This window comes from Excalfactoria chinensis, chromosome 13 (assembly GCF_039878825.1).
Source record: "Excalfactoria chinensis isolate bCotChi1 chromosome 13, bCotChi1.hap2, whole genome shotgun sequence".
In the NCBI taxonomy this organism is placed as follows: Eukaryota; Metazoa; Chordata; class Aves; order Galliformes; family Phasianidae; genus Excalfactoria; species Excalfactoria chinensis.
Genome location: NC_092837.1, coordinates 6,246,227 through 6,267,979, shown reverse-complemented (window position 1 = coordinate 6,267,979; position 21,753 = coordinate 6,246,227). Strand labels below are relative to the sequence as shown.

Genomic DNA, 21,753 nt, shown 5'->3' with positions numbered 1-21,753 from the left:
TTGTGGCCATTTAAGGTAGCCCCAGCCCCTCTCGGGAGGAGTAATTGGGTCATAATTTGTTTTCAGTGTCAAGATGGCGTCAAAGATAAGACAAAAATCTCCAGGTTTGGGGGCTAAAGAGACAGGAGAAATCCTGACCTGGGGCCGACCTCGGAGGAATGGCCACAAGCTCCAGTAAGGAAGATGGCAGGTGAGAGATTTACAGCTGGGGCAGCTTTTTGATCCTCTCCCAACACTCGGAGCCGCTGAGCCCAGTTGCCAGCTCCCAGGTCAGACTGTCTCCTGCAAGGACTGCTCAGGTGGAAGGATTCTGTCCAGCACAGAGCCCCTCAGCTGCAATGCTCCCAATGCTTTCCCTCAGATCTCCTTGCTTGAGGACTGACTGGGAGACCCACCTAAAGAGAAGACTTGTTCCCAAACCACAGCTGTAGGAACAACCTCCAAGCACAGGGTGACACTGCAGGTAGAAGGCAGACAAGAATAAATAAATGCAAGAGTGTTTAAATAAATGCACGCTCTCTGGCTTTGCACCCCTCTGGCAGCCCCCAGTTGGATCCATTAGCACTGTGATCAGCCCAGGCTGCAGCCAACAGCACTGGAGGAAAACCAAGAGCAATGCATCCTTCCCAAGAGCATCCTTGGCACGATGGACAAACCGCAGTCCCGTACCCTACACCTCTCCAACACTGACCTACTTTGCTTCACGCCACAAAGGATCCATCTCCAGCTGGGAGAAGTGCACATTTACTGCTCTCACAGCACTCTCGTGCTCAGGGTGGGGTCAGTAAGCGTTCTCCACAGCAAGCATCCTTACTCCTGAAGTTCCCTTTTGCTCTTTGCCTGCTTGTTCTTTTGTATGAGGAATTCAGGTCCTGATCCCCCTGAAAGACTTCCCAGTAACCAGAGAACCAGGGGAATTCATGGGGTCGTCAGCAGCTGAAAGGAAAGGAATTGAGAGGAAAAAGGACTTTTTCCTTTCTTAGTCTGCAGCTACCTTGACAAAGGTTCTCATGGTCCATAAGTGAACTGCAGGAGCAGCCTCAGCTGTTCACCTTCCCTGTTCCAAGTGCCTCAGTCCAGCTTCTTATATGAGGGTCAAGGCTTACACCCAGTAAACAGTAGAAGTTCTGGCGGGGGGGGGGAAATTGCTCCTATTAGGAAGGCGAGTTTGGATCAATGAGAACATCAGCCTGGTGGGTCACAGGGCGCCTTCCAGGGCTGACCAGATAGAACAGAGCTGAATGGCCCCATTTCGGGTTGGTGGGATCCTAGCTGGGCTCTGTAGCTGGGGTGGTGCTGGGCTGTTTTCATGTTTCCATGCACTGGGGCTGGATGTGGTACCTGCTGCCCTCAGCAGAAGGTCCTGCAACTTGGACAGCACCAAACTGAGTGGATTGGGTTGCTTGGGGCTGCCTGCCAGGCCACGGCTACCAGCCACCCCTGCTCAGCAAGCACAGGGCGGGCAAAGACCCAAACACCCAGTTGTGCTGCAAAAGAGATCACTGCGGGACTGTGAGACGTAGCCCAGCTCCTCTCCTGCCCTTTGAACAAGGCAGGTTCGCCCATGCAGATGTCAAGGCCAGAAGGAGATGCTGCAGGCAACACTCAGACACTTCCTGTGCTCAGAGCCTCCTCTGTGGCCACAGCTGGAGTTGCTGAGCTTGGTGATGCTGCCCCGAGCCATGGCAGAGGAGCATCCCCCCAACCCCACTCTTCCCTCCTCACCTGCCTTGTGGTTACTGCTTTCCCTTGCGTAGGCAGCCGTGCTTCCACCTTGGTGCTCTCTGCTGAGGAAGCAGACCCTGCAAAACATTCCAGAAACAATTAAGTAAAAGCATATTAGGGGGCTTGGAGGTACTTAGGAAAGAAGCCAACGCTGCTTGCAAGGATAAGAGATGTGAAATTGGCTCCAACTCTTGGCAAAGTGAGACCAAGCGCTGGCAGAGCCACACAGTCACCTCTTATTGGATACAAGGGAAAGAAATTAAAACTCAAAAAGGAAAACCCAAACGAGCACACCCAGGCCCTGAGGCTGCCCCTCCACCCTCAGCCTGCTCTGCTCAATCACATCTCTAAAACAGAAAATCATTAAACGCACATTTGCATTTTCCCCCAGCCCTCCGTGCTGCCCTTTTCTGCTGAGAAGAGGAGAAGCGGAGCCTGGTTTCCATCAGCACAGCGAGGAGGCTGCAGGAGGGCTCACGCAGACAAGCGGACACGTTCGATTTCAATCTCCAGCAGGCAAAAAAAACCACCCCAAAACAGAACAACAAACCATTCCTATGGTCTTTACATCCCACTGCAGCATCACTCCACTTTCAACATCTAACAAGCCCAGCCAGCTCCTGCCCAGCAGCCTCTCTGGAGACAGGGAGCTGCCCCTGGTCCGTGGGCACCCAGCACAGTGAGCCAACACTGCCCTCGCACGGCAGCTGGGAGCAGAGGAGACACTTTGTTCTGGGCCAAGGCGCTCAGTCTGCTCACTGAGCATAAATACATGAAAGAGACTGAGTGGGTTCCTCCCTGGTTTGGAGCATGAAAACCGTGGGTTGCTTGGTGAGGAGCCAGCATGAGATTAAGCAGCGTTATCTGTAAGTCTGTGCAAGCTGCGGATTCATCATCAGTTTGTTTCCAGCACGGGAGATCCCAATATACCCTGCATGCTGAAGTTGGCACCTGACAAAACTGCTGCTTGAGGTTGTTCTCCCTTCAGCCCTGCTGCTTTTCCCTCCAGCAGCTCCTCGCTGTGCTGGCAGAATCCACGCTCACAGCTTTGGGGATGCAAATGACGCAGCTTTTCCCTTTCCATTGGGGTTTGCTGCCCTTGTCCTCACCTGAAGACCTTTCCCAGATACCTCCTAAAAACACTTGGCAACACGTGGGTAACACCCTTCTCTGTGATAGTCCAGGTGTCTGAAAAGCTATGCTACAAGCCTGGCTAAAAACCAAGGCTAAAACATACCTCAGACAGTACCAGCAGAGACTTAGGAAATGCCATGACAGGCTTTGGGAGAACAAGCATTCCAGCCACAGCTTCTGCCATAACTCACTTCTTACTGAAGCAAAACACAGGGAGGAGTCTTTGCTTATGAGGGGGATGGTCAGAATGAAGAACAATACAGGAAAATGAAATGAAACAGAGCTCTACATGGAAGACAGTCCCTGCTTGGCTGATTTAACACTGCGACATTACATGTTGGCGTTGCTCTGGAGTAGTACCCACCTTAGCAGCTGTGCAGTGACTCAGAAACACCTGCCACAAAACACCCATGCAAAGCACGACGCCATTGGTTCTGGAGCTGAAAATGCTAAGAGAAGAAAAGCAAACACAAAAGGGAATGTAGGCCTTGTTGCTAGATAGATCATTTATTAAAGTGAAATTCAGCATTTTATCTTTGTCAGACGGTATAGATTTAAAGTCTTATACACAGTGGAAGCAGGACATTTCCTACACCTCAGAGAAATGAGCTCTACAGTTTTGCTATAAGTTACTAAGTAGCTTTAACAATACACAGCTATATTACACAGTTAAAAATACAAGGTGTCCAAAACATTTGGCATAATATCAGCACAACACATGGAAGCCAGAAAGAGAGAACAGGTTTCCTCTCCCAGTAAGTCACTGAAAGACTCCAAGCCATTCTGTGAGTTACCTGCTGTTCACCTCCCCTGTGCCCCAGTGCTGGGCAGGACAGGAACCAATCCAGCCCTGCCAGGGCACAGCTGGGAGATGCTGGAGATGTACAGCATGGCCTGCAGAGATGCTTGCGAGGGAAGTTTGGGTTTAAGGCAGGAGCCCCCCAACACTCCTCACACTTTCTTCAACCATTTCATGCACTTCTAACAGACGTGTTCACAGCCAAGTCAAAAACACGAGACCAGGGACAGCTGTGAAAAGTGCAAGGAGTATCTTACATGTAACAGTTCATTTGCACTTGGAAAGTGGAAAATGAGATCTCCCCTAACTTGGTAAGTTAAGAGACGGCTAAAGGACATCAGTGACAGGAGGAGTGAGGCATCAATAACATTCCTTCACCTTTAGGACTCTTCAGTGGACGCTGTGGGCAGTGCAAGGACTCCTTCTGGTAGGGAGACCACCTCCTATTACCCACTCTGTTAAACTGTAGAAGCAAAGTGACGCTAGTGCTCCAGGGAAGTATAATGATCTGCCAATTTAAATAAACAGTCCTCCAGCAGACCATTTCTCTTCCCTCCAACTGCAGTTACTGCTGAAGATCTCCCATTGGTATTTACATTTGGCTCAACCAAAAGACGTAAAGTGCACAGCTCCCCCTCCTTCCCCTCTCATAAAACATCCATTACTAGAGTTAACACAGAATGAGTCTTCCCCCACCTTGCTAACTGTGGAAGCGTGTTTTGCTCAGCCTTTCCATGGGCTGTGTCCTGTTTCTTTTCCTCCTTGCCATCACGATGTGCTTGAAAGCATGCATTTACTATGGATTATTTTGGCTCACGATTTCAAACCCTCTCTTCTTGTACATAAGATCAACTTTTAAAACGTCAGACAACATGTTTAGATCTAACTCTGAATGCCACGCTACCTGGTGGTTTACAGCCACATTTCTGAGGAAAACTGGGACACCAGAGTATTGGGGCCAGGCAGTACAAGCCTGTCCTCTCTGCTTTTCTCAGTCTGAACATCTAAAGTGCCTGTCAAAAGAAACATTAGCTTTTAATGCAATTGCTTACTTCAGGTTGATACGCAACGTTCTTTGTGAGGCAGAGTCTTACAGTAACTGCATTCTAACACAGCCTCCTTGGAAATGCAGGCACTTTCCAGCCACCACGTTGTTGCTGACTTCACTTTTCACGTTTCAAACTCCCTTGAGTTGAGCTCAAGCCAATAACTACCAGTAATTATTTCTTCTTCTTCCCTTAAAAAGAGCAGAGGGTCAGCACACAGGATTAAATCAACTGCGGTTGAGATGTTTCTGCATTATTCAGATTTCCTACTAATGGCTTTGGATCTGATCACAGGTCTAAAGAAGTTGATGCAACCCTTCAACAAGGATTGTATCAGGCTATGCTACGGGAGTTAGGCTGCGTAAGAGCTGGAGGGCTTCAAAGACAATTCCTCTGCCCCTGGGTGAACATCTCCTATTCAGGCTTGTAAGAAATAAGCTTCCACTGTATTATAGATGGAAAATGCCATATGGCCATCCTCCATGCCCCAAGGCTTGTGCTCCATGGTTCAAAGCTAGACAGAATTTAAGGCCCAACTGTGAAAAGCAAAACGTAAAAGAGGCAAAAAAAAACCAAAAAGCCAACAGAAAAAACCCCCAACCCACCAAACATCATAGCAGCCAAAGCGACCTGGGTCTTCTGCCTTTCCAACCAGTCTCATCCAAAAGTGCTATGAAAATGTCCTACCTCATGGCTTCGCAAGTGTGAGGTTCAAACACATTTACTTCCAAGTTAAAAATAAAGAGTTGGAAAGTCTTCTTTTTAATTGGCATGCAGCATAAGGAATCAGATACACAGAACGCTATCATACAGAACAATTGCATTGTTGCGTTTTCTGGTTATTAGACACTAAATGCTTTTCAAGAATCACAGGCACCCTGAACATGGATATTGCTACTGAATTGACGTGTGATTTCAGTTTATAGCACGGCAGCCACCAAGTGGCTCACCCTTCCAACAAGACATAGGCTTTCATTTGCTCAAGGCGTTTTGCTCTAGCTAAGTTGAGAACAAGGCAATAAGGCATTCGCAAGGATTTATAAGGCTATGGGGTCTGACAGCCAAAGATTCTTTTGGGTTTTTGTTTGGTTTTGTTTTTTTTTTTGGTATCTTGCCCCCAAGCTTTCCACCTTATAAACAAATAACTGCTAATGGCTGGTAAACATCACTTCATCATCACACATCATCATCATTATTATTATTCATTTTTCAACAAAAGTATAATTGCTTTAGGAGTGAAAGCAAGGATCACATTTTACATCAGTTGACTATTTTCAGGAAAAAAACAAATAAAAATAGAACAAATTCCTGGATATCACCTCCGCACAAAGCATCCCAGTGAATACACCCCAACAGATGGAACCTGCCACCATAGTCCTCCGAAAGAATCGTTTTGCTGCTGGCTGCTAAAACACCCCAAGGGCTGTGTTCAGTCCTAGAAATAAAACAAACAACCGAAAACCCAAACAAACTACTTGTGTTTTTTTTAACAGTTTTGGTCTATAAGTTACGCTGAAGTGTAACTCGCAACTCAGAAACTCATTTTCCCTTAATAATAATATCCTCTGGCTATATGAGCACTTTGAATATTAACACGGCAGTCAGAGAACATACCCTTGTAGCTATCTGTCCTGAATGAGAGAAGCCAGATCTTGTTGACTGATGTGGGAATTGCTCCATCCTTCCAGTAAGGATCACTGTAAGTCAGAAACTTTTAGACATTCACAAAATACCAGTGGATGACGTTCTCTCCTCATTCTCTGAGCATTACTCCTGCCCAACGTTCTTCAATTTCACACCGAACTGAACAAGGAAATGCTGAAACCACCCCATTCTCAAAACTTCACAACCGGGCCATGTACCAGAATGGGTTATTCCTGGCTATGACACAGAACTTAAACATGCTGATGTTCACTTAATATCTCCTTAGACTGTTAGCACACAATTCAAAGCTGATGTGAACACCTTGCTTTAAATTGTGACTTGATTTTTTACACAGATTTTGGGAGAGTTCCACTTGTGCCTTACAAAACATCTGATGCAGTATCAAGCTGGGACTGTGACCGTGTGTTCTTCTCTTCAACAAAGCATCATCTAGATCCAGATTATTAAAATGCTACCCAATGTTTTCAACTGTTGAGTTCAGTGTTTAAGGCTTGTTGAGAATATACTCTTTGTGTGGAGTCTTGGCATCTTGCGACAGAGTGGAGACAATGGTTAGGACTGCATGAAAACCAAGTGGTGCTTTAAATCAGGAGATCCCCTTGTATAGCATTTGAGGTCACTGGAGAGCAGACAGACATGACCAACAATTTCATTAACTGCGTTAGCCAAAATAACTACTGTGTTATTTATAAGGACACATTGACTTTACATAACAAAACCAGGGATATTTCTGTCTACAGCTCTTTGTGAGCACCAGCAATCCACCCTTCATGTCACAGAACTCTTAGGAAAGCACAAGTAGTGCTCAAAAAAAGAGAAGTGTTTCCATACTTCTGCTTGCTCACAGAGACGGATGAAACACACCACTCTCCAGTCAGTTCACTACCTTGGTTACTGTGCTACATCTGTGCTTAAGTCTGATTTACACTAAGCAGAGCACACTAACCCACACGCAGTTTTGTGACACCTGCTAAAGACCAGTTCAGTATAAAATTCACATTGCTCCCGATAGATACTTGATCTGACACAGAGATTAAGAGACAGACACCTTAACCCACTGTTTCACCCACTATCATTAAGCCTTGAATACAAGGGAAACACATAGGAGTGAAGTGAAAGAGCATTTCTACCAACATGATCAATCCCAGCAAATTTACCTTGATACCACATTCTGAGCAGCTGCAAAACTCCTTAAATGCTTATAGACAAGTGCGAAGTGGGCTCTTAAATAAAAGAAACTGGAAAAAAAAAAAAAAGATTCTAGAAAGTTGCTTGGCTTCCATTTTGGGGGGAGAGGAGGGAGGGGAAGATGAAAAAATATGTATCAATTGTCAGACTAGTTGAGTAGCTCACTGGAGTAGAGTTGGTGAGCTGGAGCATTCGTAGTAGTTTGAGACTTGAAGCATTACCTCAAGGCAAGACAGAGCACACGTATGTGGGGAGCAAGCTTCAAACAAACTGCTGACCCAAGCACCTTGACAACGCATTTCATCTCTGCTGCTATTCCAGTCCTGAATGAAAACAAACTGCATGTTTGGTGAGACAGCTGACTTCAGGGGAAAAAAAAAATCCATCCGTGATCTAAATTGCATTGAGATGTGGATTTCCAGAAACATTTTAAAACACTATGTTAGCAGATTCCACAGTCCTAAGAAGTTTACTGTTTCCTTGTTATTCTCCTTGCTTTATTCCAACGTGACTTTTAAATGAGGATGAGAAGTCTTCAGAAAAATGGTGTGCATGTGTTCTCAAATATTCCTGATAAGAACTGTCTACACTTCTCCATCATCCAGATTTACTGCATTAAAAAATATTACAATATACTTCAACAGTTTTGATATATCTACAAAGCACAATACCACGTGTTCCTTCAAGATCGCTCCTATTCCAAATCTTGTTAGTCTTCATTCTAGTTGCTTGCTGCTTTCTGATTTCTGGTCCAGCCTGCTCTTGTTGTTCTTCACCATATAGATGAAATAAGCAAGAGTCTCTTTCTCATTCACGGGAATATTCCTGAAGTGTCGACTGACCGTCTAGAAGGACAACGTGCAAAAAAGACAGAAATATGGAAATTTACATAGAAATAATCAGAACTCCGGGTTCCCTGCGTATTCCAAGAACTGATTTTATGGTCGCTGAGCGCAATATACTTTTAGGCAAACATGCACCAATTCAAACTGTCAGTCCTCGTTTACCTCTCTCTGTCTCTCTCTTTACAGCTGGAATGTTCATATGAGCAGAACACAGCCTTGCTATGTCAGCAGTATTTGCAGCCAACCTACAAGTGGAGTTTGAAAGCCAGAAAGTCCTCCTGCCAAAGCAGCATATTCTCATTTCATGCCGAGATTATTGGGAAGAGTAAAGTCTTCCTGCATCTCAGTATTTTAAGGTGGGTGTCAGAAATACTGAAACACTTTGCTATGTGAACCAGATGTAGGCAAGTCTTAAGAATCCAAAGGAAAATACACCGGGTAAGCTTTCACCAAAAGGAATCCCTGGGGATTTGCAATGGGAATGTCAGGGTTCAGTTAAGGCTACCCATCTCAGACTTGAGTGTAAGCCCTGAACCACAGCTGCTTTTTTTTTTTCCCCTCAGAAAATGAATGTAGAAAACACTGGAGCTGGCTGAGACCTGCTTCTTATACAGAAGAAGCTTTTTGGTACTCAATACAGCTCCAGAGCTGGATATTGATGCAGGCTGAGCAATAAGTCACTCCAAGAAGATTTATGGAAGTTTGAGTTTTCCTTACGGTGGGGTAGCAGCAGGAGTCTAAGAGCCTCAGGCAGCAGTGATTCAAGCATGGGAGCTGGACGAGGATCCAGCGTAGTGTCAAAGCTGCTCAGACTTCACAGGAAATCTGGGAAGTGTGTGACAACTTTAAGTTAGGCTCCCTTTAGAGTTATTTTCTGCTTGCACAGTAGGTTTGTTTTTTTTTTTTTGTTTGTTTTCCCCTCCTGGGCATATGCATGGTAAATTGCTTAAGTATGCAAGTATTCATGGCAGGAGGCAACTGACTGACTGGTTACTTATAACACATAAATCTGATACACTAATGAGGACATACAATCACCTTACTCCTACTTGCACTACACTATATATATACGCTATATTCTCTACATTCATTCCCTAGCAGACATCGCAAGAAGAAGGAAGTGTTTTGCTGTCTTTTTAGGTTGTTCTTTAAAGTAATAGCAAAACTGCTCAGTCTTCAGGAAGACAGCTGTGAAAACTCCAGCTTACAAAAATAACCTCATTATCACTCAGTAACTGCTACAGTTCCTCTAAGTGTAGAAAAGACATCTCCTAGAGAATGCCTTCAGATCATGTTAGGAGAGAAAGAAGAGCAGATGCATGTCAAGCACAACCCTGACTAACAGCTGCAGAGTTATTTCCCAATGAATACAGTGTGAAAGAAACAGTAGAGTTTCTTTCCTCAAGAAAAAGAAAACCAAACCCTTTTATTGACTTACTAGAGAATCATGAGACATTAAAGACAAGGGAGAGAAATAAGGAATCTGAAGTCACAATCAGTGATTTTGCCTTAAAAAAAATAAGCAATTCCAACCAGTTCAGGTGGCTGCAAGGAAATAAAAAAGAGGGGCACTTAAGGTGACTACTATGGGGGAGGTTTTAATTTTGGTAAAACAGCCGTCTTCAGCTAACACTCAGGCCAGTCAAAACTACGTTTGTTTTCCTAAAGGTAACAGATCGTGTCTATAAGTACGGAAGTAAAGGAAGCGGGAAAAAGCAAGTTACTAAAACAAGCTTTCAAGAACAAGCTTCCACAATTCCCATGACCACCCCTGGTGAAAGAAAGCACGCAGCTTTCTGTTCACACCACCACCTGAGAGCTGCCATGGAGCACATGCTACATGTTAGCGAGAGAGTCACTGCACATATTAGTGTTCAAGCAATGGGCACTCCAGCATAGGAGCAAAAAAGAATTGTAATAAAAAGAAAGAATACTAACACTTCATCATCACTTACTTCTGCCAGCTGAGCCTTGTTGAGTCCAGGCCTAGTTTGCAGCTTATAATGTCTCTTGTAACGTCGCAGAGTATTCACTTGGAGCTGGAACAAGTCAACCTGGAGGTAAAACAGAGAATGGGAAGATTACTCACTTTAGCATCTATTAAGCACAGATGCAGAATGATCTAAAAATAACTACTTCCTCATCAACAGAGCTGCTCCTTGCTCACATTCAGAACCGTGTCAGCTTGCCTTATGGACAAATCTAAATCTATTTTCTACTTGTTAATGCTAAAAGACTACAATAGCCTTAGGGAAATACAGAATTCTGTTCTGGTCCACATGCTGTCAACAGAATTGCTGGCCAGTTTCTACTATCAATTACACCTCTGCAAGCCTTGAGCAAAAGGAAACCTTTTGCTCCCATAAGGTTTAAAAAGCTCACATACGAAATATCATTTTAGCGAGCACCGAACAAATGCCTCGTGACACAAGACAGAGCACAGAGATAAAAAGTAATTAAAACACATCAATGGGGACTATGCTGTTTACAAACAGGATGCAGGGGAAGGCTACAGGAAGATGAAGATCATGGGGGAAATGCCAGGTTCCAGAGACAGAAGTTTTGTGTATTTCTACCCCCCAACACACATAGAAAAAAAAAGAAATAGAAAAAAAATGACATAAAAACTGACACACCGCAGAGTTTCATGTTTGGTAACGCAGTGAGCATCCCTCAGTTTTAAAACACCACACAGCCTACATATGCTGCAGCACTAACATCCTTGGATGCCAGCTGGGCTTACACCAGCTGTTACGGTAACTGATGTGATGTCAGTATTGTAAAGTTCCAGCAGAAAACCAGATGGAACAGAAGCACAAATAGCTACAACAAAGGGTCAAAAGCAAAAACAAATTTCAGTGCTTCTTCCAAACCTCCAAGCAGAAGGTGTGTGAATTGCTGGCATAATGCCTTACTTTTCTTCAGAGGAGAAAGGCTTTTTACCAGCACGGGTGGCACATCCAGCAGAGGGCTCTGCTGACACAGCCAGAACTCAGCACCTCCATCAGTATTACCTCTGCACAACTTCATGCAGTGCTAACAGTGCCAGAATCATCAAAAAGCAGACAGCGTGTACAGCAGGAGAAAGAAGAGGTGATTCTATCACTTTGTAAGGCAGAAAAAAATATGCCTATTTCCTTAAAATAAATAAACGTTACCAATACGGTCTATAACTTGAATGCAATTTTAAGCTAGAAGTATGACATACAAAAGTCTGCAGAAGCCTAATGTCTCTGGTTATCACCAGTCATACAGAGATTGATTTGATGTTCCAGAGTCTATGCTAGCTAACAAAGAACCACACTGGGAGCACAGCTCTCTCTGTAACTACACAGGATGCTTAGCTTCAAAAAAAGGAAGCAAGGTTTTCTTACCTAAAAAAGGTAAAGTAACCCAGCAGCTCCCTGTTTGGAAATGGTACATACGCTAAGCTGTGCAGTTACATTATTATGCCTCTTTTTATAGAGAGCTTTACATGGTCGGAGAATTCTTACTGGTGTGATGAAGAAAACCAGGATATCACACAACAGCTGAGTCTTGGAAATAAAGAAATCAGGGCAAGTTCACAGTAGTTTTGGTGGTGCTGAAAATATCCAAGTGAAATTTCACCACGCTCCAAACTGGTAAAGAATCTACAACCACTTGGTAGCTACTGACCTCTGGGACGTCCGTTTCATGCTCAGGAGAGTCTCCTCCATCATCACTTGTTTTCCTTTTCCGTTTGTTTCGGACGCTTTGAATAAAGTTCTTGTGAAAATCACATATATACAGATGTCTCACCTAAAAAGCAGAAGTGGTAAAAGAAAAACACAACACAATCAAAACAGGCAGGGTAAAAATGGCATCCAGCAGCAGTCACTCAACCAGCAGTATTGCAGAGTACCTGCTTACTGCCTGGTGACTAACATTAAGACATTTTTAATCTTAAAGCCCAGGCATGAAAGATTACTTGCACTACGAACACTAAAAACAAGGAAAATGAAGGACTCGAGAGCTGCAGCTGAACCTTTGCAGATAACATATTTCTTTTTTATGGTTGTAATCACATGTCAGAAAAAATAACAGCGGGCTGTCTGGAGGAAATGCATCTGCTTTAGGAATTACTGTCAGGGTGCTACCAAGAGAAATGCTGCTCTGTTCCAGCCTTAAGAACTTTCTAGTTTGAACAGAACATGAGATTATCAATCTAGACAAAACACAAGTTGGCTAATTAGCTCAATTAAAAGCGGCAAACCGACAGCAAAGACATCTCTTTTCTATAGCTTACCTTGTCACAGACACCCTGTATTTTAACTGGAATTACCTCACTAGAACTAGCACATGCACAAAAAAGGACCACAGATGATCCAAACTATTTGATAGCAATAAAATATCTTCACGCGAGGCACACGCCCTGCATTCTAAATTCCTTCACGCAGCACACTTCGTACACTGCATTTCATTGATCTGATTCCTTTTTCTCTCTGAAACTGCTAACCCAGCAATGAAGACTGACTTTGCAGAATGAAGTGACAGCACCACCACACAAACCCACGGCACACTGAGACCAGCAGAAACAAAATTCCATCCCTAAAACCCCACAGAGTTCAAATGTACTCCCCTTCTTCCCATCACGTTCTGTATCTTGGCTGTGTAAAAGGGACACGACCAACAGAAGAAGCTGCCAAACTGAAGGGCTCGGAACTTTACCTTCTTTATTTTTCAGTGCTTTCAATCTGAGATCAGATAAGAACAGCAGGCAGAGCAGACTTCCGGCAACAGTCTCGCTTCTGAGAAATGCCCTCTGCAGTTCCCACCGCTGCTCTGCTCTATGCATTCTCTGCCCAACAAGCCCGTTTCTATCTTGAGCTGACAGCTGTCACTTCGTGGCACAAAGCAGCCAGCAGCGAACCAAGCTGCTCGGTGCCAACCAGCCAACACATGTGCAAGCGCTCTATTTAAAAGGCACCTCACATTCTGAGTTTGATGCAATGGTTTATTTTTAAGTAATCCGCTCCACTACTGCACTCATTGAATCGTCAAACAGACTGTATGGGCTGGAAGAGACCTTAAGGTTCGCCTCATTCCCACCCGCTGGCGGGGCTGCCACCCACGAGGTCACGCTGCTCATTCATTCTCCATAATTAATCAAGTCAGCTACACTTAACTTAAAATAGCAATCCACGCCGTTTATTTCACCCAGTAGCACGAACGTGCTCCGGCATGAAACTGCGATTAAAACAGGAGGGCAGCCTCCAAAGCACGGAGCTGCCCCTCTGCCTGCCCCAAACAACCCCTGCTGCCCTCCCCTCTGCACAAACGTCCCTCAGTGCCACCAACAACAGCGTTACTGCAGTGCATTCCGTGCCCTGCTGCCAAGCGCAGGAGGTGGGCGAGCGCGGTGCAGAGCCAGCAGGGAGCACCGGGGCAGGCTACGCGCTTCGCCCCCCACCCCGCAGCGCCCGGGGAACTCCGCGGCGGGCAGAAGGCTCAACCTCCGGAGGCCGCGACTCACGCTTTTGTCGATGTCCAGCTTCAGCTTCTTCTGCGAGATGCTCTTCTGGATCCTCTTGCTGAAGGACGCGTTGCCCGCGGGCCGCACGCAGCGGTCGCCGTCGTCGATGAGGCAGCAGCTCTGGCCGTAAAAGGGGGCGGCGGGCGGCCCGTCCCGGCTGTCCTCCTCCGTGCTGAACCCATTCATCGCACACCCGCCCGCCCCTCGGCCCCGAGCGCGGAGCCGACCGCCGCGGAGGGAGCCGCCGCCCCGCCGCCGCCTCTCAGCGAGCGGCCCTCGGGGGGACCCCGCTGCCCGCGGGGGCCCCCCACGCCTGCAGGGGCCCCCTCACGGGGAGGGGATCCCCCGAAGCGGCTCGGAAGGGACCGCCCGCCGCCGCTCGCTCCTAGCGGTGCCCGCGGAGGCCGGGCCGGGCCGAGCTGAGAAGCGCCGCTGCCCTCCGGAAAGCCGGGACCCCGCTCGCACCGCTCTCACACACACAAAACCGCCTCCCCGGCGGCGGAAGTCCCACCCCCCGCCCGCAGACACGGTGCCGGTTGGGTGGGTCAGGAGGGAGGGCGGGGCATAGCTCCGCCGCTCTTGGATCCTATTGGGAGACGGTGCCGTCTGTCTGCCCCTAGAGCGAGGCCCCTCCCCTCCTCCTCTCTCGCTCGGCGGCCGGAAGGCCGGGGAGAAGGGGCGCGCGCCGTTGCCAGGGCACCGCGGTACCCCCCCCCCCCCCCCCCCACACACACACCGCCTCCTTCCGCACCGGCTGCGGCCTCCACTCACAGCCGGGGCCGCGTCCCCTCACGGCCCCTTACGGACACTAACGGCTCCACGGGCTGCTCCGTGTCTGGGCGCTGGGATAATAAAACACCGCCAGAAAAACAGAACTAGGGAAAGCAATTTGGGGGTGAACGTGCATTGCTGCCCTCGTACAGAGCCCCTTCAGACAGCACACGTTGGTATTTACCATCCCATTGCATTTCATGTCTGACCGCAAACTCCGATCCCATGCAGACGAAATCATTTCTTTTTATCCCCAAGTTGCCTTGCAATATCTATTAAGGGCAAAAAAATACATATATAAATGTTTCCCTTGCTCCTGTTTGCTATTTCAATGCCAGCTACTTGCAGCTCAGGTAATACAGTGACACATCTTCCCAGTCTTTCAGGAAAAAAGGTCTTGATATCACTGCAGTCTATTGCAGCATATTTATCCTCATGGGAACCCGAAGATTTCACAGTCTGCTAGACCAGAACTTGCACGCTGTAAAATAAACTGCTTCGCAGAGCCGTTCTTTATTAGGTATCTATCGCTAACCTGATCTAATAATTCTTTGTGGGAGCTGCAATGAAGTGAGAAACAATGTTTCATACACCCATCAGCACCGAGGCAGCTTTAGTGCCTTTGAAGCAGCGATAGCCTGCTCATCCGAGTCAGCCTCTAATGAAATTAAGGGAACATGCACAGGCCCTTAAATCTTACCTGGAACAGCTCTGCCTTCTAAAGACAGGTCTGCAGCGTAGCTGTCATCTGGAAGTTGCTGTTTTAATGGCATCATTCACGGTTCTTGAGGCAGAAACGCTATTCTCCAAAGAGTATGTGCTGCAAAAGATGTCCCGAAATGGCCTTTTTTTCACCTCCAGCCAGAAATCAGATTGTTCCCATTTTCTCTGTGTTGGAGGCCCATGGAAACACAGCCCTGGTGGTGCCCCAGATTCTCGCTCTCATCACCATTTCTGTGATGGCGTACACTGAGTTGAAGGTGGCACTGTGCTTAAACTCCCACAGCTATGGGCATGTACTGCCCCCTTCTTCCCTCCCCTCCCCCCCATTTTTATTTCAGTGGGGCTGTGTCGTGTGGCAGGAATCCTATGGTATAGAAACACCAGACCAGGTAACGAAGCCACTTCTAAGAAGCAGAGAGAAGGAAAATCTATCAGCAGAGCAAAACAGTCAGGGACAGTCATTTCTGCATACACAGATTCAGAAAACACATTAAAAATTTATTTTAAATATATTATAAAAGGAAGTCCATTCAACTTTAAAAACACTAGGCATTCTATCAATGATTCCCAGTTTATGAAAGCTACTACATTAAAGTGCTACAAGTCCTTTACCACCCCCAGATATTAGGCTGTTGGTCCTAATATGCACAAAATAAATATACACTGATTCAAGAGGCACCATCCAGTTTTACAGATAAAAATGCATGCAGTACAAGGTATAGACAAACTTAGATCTTATCACCACCATTCTGAAGAATGTCTTTTTAAAGCCAATTCTCTTCACCGCCCTACAGACTAAAGCTCTTTGTTGCTTTTATCACAAGGGTAAATACTTGCATCTTTTAGCTTGATCAGGTCTTTTTAAAGCTTGAACTTCTCTTGTGGTTGACGGTCTCATTTTCCTGCTCTCTAATTAGGATTAAAACTTTCTTTCCGTTGCTTCAAGAGCTCACAGATCCAGTGTCTTTAAATAAGACTGCTGGAATCACTGAAGTCCTTTGGGTAATACAGAGGTATCAAGAAAGCTCAAATGCAGGGAGCATAATCAAGTAGCAGAAGCAGAGCTTAAAAAGAAAATAGCCATAGGGTTTTAATGAGGATTTCTGTAATATATCATTGCCCAGCTTCATACGCAGATCTCCAAGTTAAAGTGTGATGCTACACAGGAGCTAACTGAACATCTACTAGGGTAGAAAAACAAAGCACTTAAAGCTACATCTTACACTGGTTAGGAAATTCCAGCACACAGATTCACCTTGCTTAGGTGAGTCAAGTCTATTGCTTGAATCAAACTGAATCAAACCTATTGCTTGATCCACTGAGAAATGGAGCAGGACCTCATGGTGCTCCTGACTCCCAGCCCGGCTCCACTTTCACTGTGTGCATCCTGTGAAGGGCCTTTCTAACCAGTCTCCACAGATCCTGACAGTAACCTAAAGTTATTCATCATTTTGACAACAGTTTGCTAACTATTTAAGAAGCTGGTCATGCTTAGTAACTGCTAAAACAAATCTACCTTGCTGCTCCTCAGGTAAGGACCACTTAGGCACTATCAGGCTCCTTTGTCACAAGTGCTTGGAAACACAGTAGGTGAGTACGAACTTGAACCACAGCAGCTGGGAACAGATAGCACACTTGGATCCCCTGCTAGCAAAGCCAGACTGTTTCACACAATTTTAACAGCACTCTTTTGACTGAAAGAAAACATTACAGGCTGACTGCTAGAGGCTGTCTGTTCTCTCCAGTCAAAATATTCAAGTGTCTGTTCATATCTTGAAAGAATTTTAAATAAAGGCTTCTCCCTTTTCACACCCAGCAGTTATGCAATTGCCCAATACAAGAGATCTCCCTCATCTCCCCTCAGTGATGCAAGCCAGTAGAGCTACTACAATGATCCTACTATAAGAACCATATGTTCGTGCAGTACTGGCTGCTGGTGGCGCTTGTTTGACTTCAGTACACTGATGTCTCAGTGCAGCAGGGAGGAGGAAAGTTTGTTGCCTGGATCTTTGCAGTACAGGAAAGCAAAGTCCTGTGGACAGAGGTTACAGAAAAACAAACCAGGACGAAAGTTTAGGGGAGAAAATGCTTTCTTGCTACTTCTGTATTAGGTTTGAACATAATCTTTCAAAGTTCCTCAGCAATTGAAAGTATCAACTTTCTGTAAGACGCTTCTGCTACAGATCTGATAAGCCCTCGGGACTATTTGTGATTTCCCATTTGGATACTTAGAACATGAAATTCAGGACCTCACATGCCAGTGAAACTCATCAGTCTTCACCATGAACAGCCAACAGCCAACCAAGAAAACCTCTGGTTTAGCTTCATTCATTAGCGACAACGTTCACCCTACCCAGCCCCAAGTCATTAATTGCATCAATTTAACAGAGGAAACCCAGGAGCTTCTAAATTACTGCCATCCACACAAATTTTGCACTTACACACTAAAAAAAAAAAATGCATACACACAAATTCTGCATGAGTCAAGCTTTCTCATCCATCCTTATCCCTCCAGCCCCTTCCCCCCTTCTCTCTTGTCCAGCAAGGCACTAGGAAATGGTTCAAGTTTAAGCATTTGCTGTACATTTACATTTAAAAAGGCACATCTTTATTATAAGGATGCTGTATTCCCCTTTCAGTAAGGCTCACTCTTTCTTCTACTATCATGTGAAAAACAAAGTTATACGCTGAGGCATGAAAAAGGACACCTTGCATACATAAGGTCCTCAAACATTACTCTGTAGGCCTTGGAGATTAGCACCTGTATAAAACAACAAGAGCTTCAGGAGCAAATCAAAGTATAATAACGAATCATAACACACATCCAAGGATCTCACTCTTGTCTGGGATTGTGATATCTTAAAGCAGCAGAATTCATGCAGCCATGGAGTGAGGATTTGATTGAATATCTTTTAAGGAGAAAAAAGGAAAAACATTTTGCATTGGATAATCACTGGTGTTTAATCTCCAGTCTTGGCTTGCACACGGATATGAAGATCTACTTATGTATTCATGCTTCAGCAATTTTGCTTACAAATAACCAGAAGTAATCGGAATTCTCAACCAGTTTGCCCAGCCAAGGCCCAATTAAAGATGCAGATGGTGAAATACAGCTTCTATTTCTCAATCAGTGGATGGTTGGCTGTATTAAGTCTTCACATTAGTCAGCAAAGCCTCTAGGGTATTGAAACTTATAACTGCCGTGAATAAATTAATAGCTCAAAGCCCAAAGAGCCAGTGGGAAATGTACAGAATTTGGGGGGCACTTACAAGTTCAGAACCCCAAATCTTTAGAAAACAAACGAGATCAACAATATTGAGAAGCACCCAGTGGGACCAGTCACCCTAAAGCTCCGGTTTCCACGTATTGTAGTTGGTTGTTGAACACAAAATGCCTCAACATCCCCACGTCTACTGATGCATACTGCTACTATCTGTCCTTCCTCGCTCGATTAAGATCACTCTGTGGTAAAAGACCTGCTCATTACTGTAGTTCTTTCTGAAGCAAGAGTCCAGTAAGGCAAGCAGCTAGGACTCCAAAGCTCTCTTCACAAGTGAGTCCAAGTACGAAGCAAGCCATGCATTTTAGAAACAGAAACAAATCCTCTTGTTAGAAAACAAAAACACACAAAGCTGCAAGCAGAACGCCCTACAGTCCATGTACATCACTTGCTGATTGTGTCGCAATCAATAGAAAAATGAAAATTGCACCGATCATGGACAAACAGCTTCTTGTTCCACAGGTATTAAAACATTCATAAAGACAATTATTCAGGCCGTCTAGTGATCCACAGTCAGCACTACTAGACTAATGAGAGCATTAATAACTTAAGGAAAGCAAGACAGACACAAAGCACTGGAAAGCGGTGCTCTCTCCCACAGAAGTGAAAAGAGATTCTAATGACAGAGATATTGCAGTTACTGAGAACACATGGTGTCAACTCTGACTGACACTGATCTCACTTCCATAGCAATAGTGCTACAGAACTGTCTCAAGGAAGTCTAGATCTTCTTTCCTTTCTTCACTCCTGAAGTGTTAAACACTAATACATGTAGCAACCCCAGACCCAGATGCAATGCACTGCCCATTTTTTCCCTGCTCTGAGACTGTACCGGCTGAATCAGTAGAGCAGGTTAGATATGGCCTCAGTTGTGAGGATACAAGAGTTGGAAATGATTTTGAACCTCATGGTTAGCATAACAGACAGAGCTAGGGAGGCAGCTAGTTCTGCCCTAGTCTGCTCCCAGTTTACGGACACAGTTCTATACAGTCTCAAATATATCTAAAACACAGGTAATGATGGCACAGTGGGCAACAGGAGGAAAGGCTTCTTCTGGAGCTCTGCAAAGGTGAGAGCCAACTCCCTCACCTAACAGAAGAGGAAGATATGCCAGAGCAGAGCTTTGCTTGCCCAACAAGGAGGTCATGTCCATTAACTGTGTTTCTCAAGAGTCCCAGAGTGCTGCACTGCACCTATCCTGAATACTAGCAGACTTTCTCACAGCAACCAGCTGCTTCCTCCTCCAACATCACTAAACACACAGCCGGACAAACTGTGGAAATGGACGATAATTGAAAAAGGGCTGATTTTATTCATTTAGGCAGCATTTTCATTCACATTTATTTTATTTATTTTTACCAGGAAATGTGACTGCCGCCTTCAGAATAAGATAGCTGATTTATTGGTTTTGCAACAATTTTCAACCAGCATGGTTTGTTCTTGTTTTTTTATGAACACTCAACTCAGACTTCATGCTAATGGTTCTCTATTCATTTTTCAGTGTCAGCACTTTTTTTTTCCAGCTCCAGAGATGAGACAGTTTTGTTTCTATGTCTGGTAGATCCTGTCGCCAGGCTAGAAGGGTATATTACCTTGCACTGCTAACTGACTACACAAGGAACAGGGTATCAGCTCAACCGGTCCATCGATCCCACATTTCTACTTAAGCAGCAGGTTTCCAGTCACTGGATACTGTACAGTTCTGTCGATGTTGGGAAAGAAAGGGAGAGTGCATTCCCACAAGCCCAGAACACCACTGACCACAGGACTCATGATTAGAATAAACTACAAATGGATAAAAACCAATGGCTAATCCCAGCCCTGACTTAATTATTCTGAATTAATCTGCTCACACCAACAGTGAGTTAATCTCTAAAGGAAAAACAAAAGCTGCCTTCATGTTTAGCTCTAAGAAACCCTACAGGTGTCCATGATAAAATGATGCTGAACATAAAGTGAGTTTGGTATCCAAAAATCTTAACTTGTAAGAACTGTGCTCAGATAGAAACTCTGCTGATCTTTCACCTTGAGGATTCAACAGCGAGTGACAAATTGACTGCAAAACAAATGGACCAGAAACCCAGATTCCTCATCGCCAATAACTACAGCAATAACCCCAACACTCGGCTGCACTTCCTCCAGAGCTCTTTCCTTTATCAGAGCTATCATTTGGAAAGTAATAACAGTCAATCTGTTTGAAATACATTTTGGTTTCAGGAAAGAAAAAAAAAAAATATTCATTTCATTTTACATTTTGATGGCCTATTTCTTTTTTATGTCTGTGACATCAGAGAATTAAATTTTGCGTTCAAGATTTTACTCAGATGGAATTTGGAAGATAAAGCACATATTTGGGAATGCTTCAGCAGGTGGCACAGCAGCTACATAAAGTACTGTATTTGAGGGTCCTAGAGAATAAAATCATTTAACACCAGACCCACAAGGGAAATAGAGCAGGTAAAAAAGAAAAGTAGTTCGAATCACATTCAGACTCCTCTGAAAACAGAGTTTTTGTTCTCATCTCAGCACAGAAGCGGCTCTGGCAAAGCCTTTAGAACTCCGCCATTACCAGAAGAGAAGGATGCAGCATCTTCACAATAAAGACTGGCCTGCTAGTTTACCTTCTCCTGAGATTCTCCCTTTTACCTTCATTAACTGTTTAAAAAAAAAAAAAAAAAAAAAAGTATTCTTAAAAAAATTTTTGCAACCCTCCCCAGTAAAAACTATAATTGTAAAATATATATATAATATATATATATATTCTCAGTCTTTTAAAGATCAAGATTCCTGTTAAATTTTTCCAAGACGGTTGAGTTTGTGTGTTCAAATATCCACTGCTGCGTTGGAGATGAAGGATTGCAGCTGTTCATAAAGATCTTTCGGTCACTCTCACTGCAGTCCATACAGCTGCTGCTTACCGGATGGTAAAGGGTCTTGTCCTGGAGGAGATACATTTTGTGAGGTTGCTAAGCAGAGAAGCACAGCTAATTTAAAACCAACAGAAACGAGACTTAAAAACCAAGGAGAGACACTTCATCACTTGAATGTAACCAAATAAAATGTTCTGAGCGTTAATGTTTAG

The 21,753-nt window shown here is 44.8% G+C and overlaps 2 protein-coding genes across 5 annotated transcripts in view; both read right to left on the bottom strand.

Annotated features, from left to right (window-relative positions):
• Nucleotides 1-1,734: 1,734 nt before the first annotated feature.
• On the bottom strand, nt 1,735-14,399 carry SAP30L (SAP30 like). Of its 2 annotated transcripts, XR_011905200.1 has the most exons (6): nt 13,897-14,399; nt 12,060-12,182; nt 10,358-10,456; nt 4,711-8,402; nt 3,224-3,308; nt 1,735-1,802 (listed from the first exon to the last, which is right to left on the bottom strand). XR_011905200.1 is itself a non-coding variant. In XM_072348303.1 (4 exons), the coding sequence occupies exons 1-4, from the start codon at nt 14,080-14,082 to the stop codon at nt 8,274-8,276; spliced, it is 537 nt and encodes a 178-aa protein (XP_072204404.1). In that variant the 5' UTR covers nt 14,083-14,399; the 3' UTR covers nt 3,340-8,273. The 2 variants fall into 2 exon arrangements, 1 of the variants encoding a protein (XP_072204404.1); XM_072348303.1 differs by lacking the exons at nt 1,735-1,802; nt 3,224-3,308 and having other exon boundaries at nt 3,340-8,402.
• A 1,476-nt stretch (nt 14,400-15,875) lies between these two features.
• The window catches only part of GALNT10 (polypeptide N-acetylgalactosaminyltransferase 10), an 81,530-nt gene continuing 75,652 nt past the window's right edge, over nt 15,876-21,753 (bottom strand). For all 3 annotated transcript variants that reach the window (XM_072348461.1, XM_072348462.1, XM_072348463.1), the window contains exon 12: nt 15,876-21,610. In XM_072348461.1, coding sequence (XP_072204562.1) covers nt 21,443-21,610 — 168 coding nt within the window. In that variant the 3' untranslated portion in view covers nt 15,876-21,442. The remainder of the gene's footprint in view (nt 21,611-21,753) is intronic.

Coding starts and splice junctions, on each gene's coding strand:
- SAP30L (XM_072348303.1), bottom strand. CDS start 14,082: ATGAATGGGTTCAGCACGGAGGAGGACAGCCGGGACGGGCCGCCCGCC. Junction 10,457..12,059: donor ATGAAACGGACGTCCCAGAG/GTCAGTAGCTAC, acceptor TTTTACCTCCAG/GTTGACTTGTTCCAGCTCCA. Junction 8,403..10,357: donor ACAAGGCTCAGCTGGCAGAA/GTAAGTGATGAT, acceptor TTGTCCTTCTAG/ACGGTCAGTCGACACTTCAG.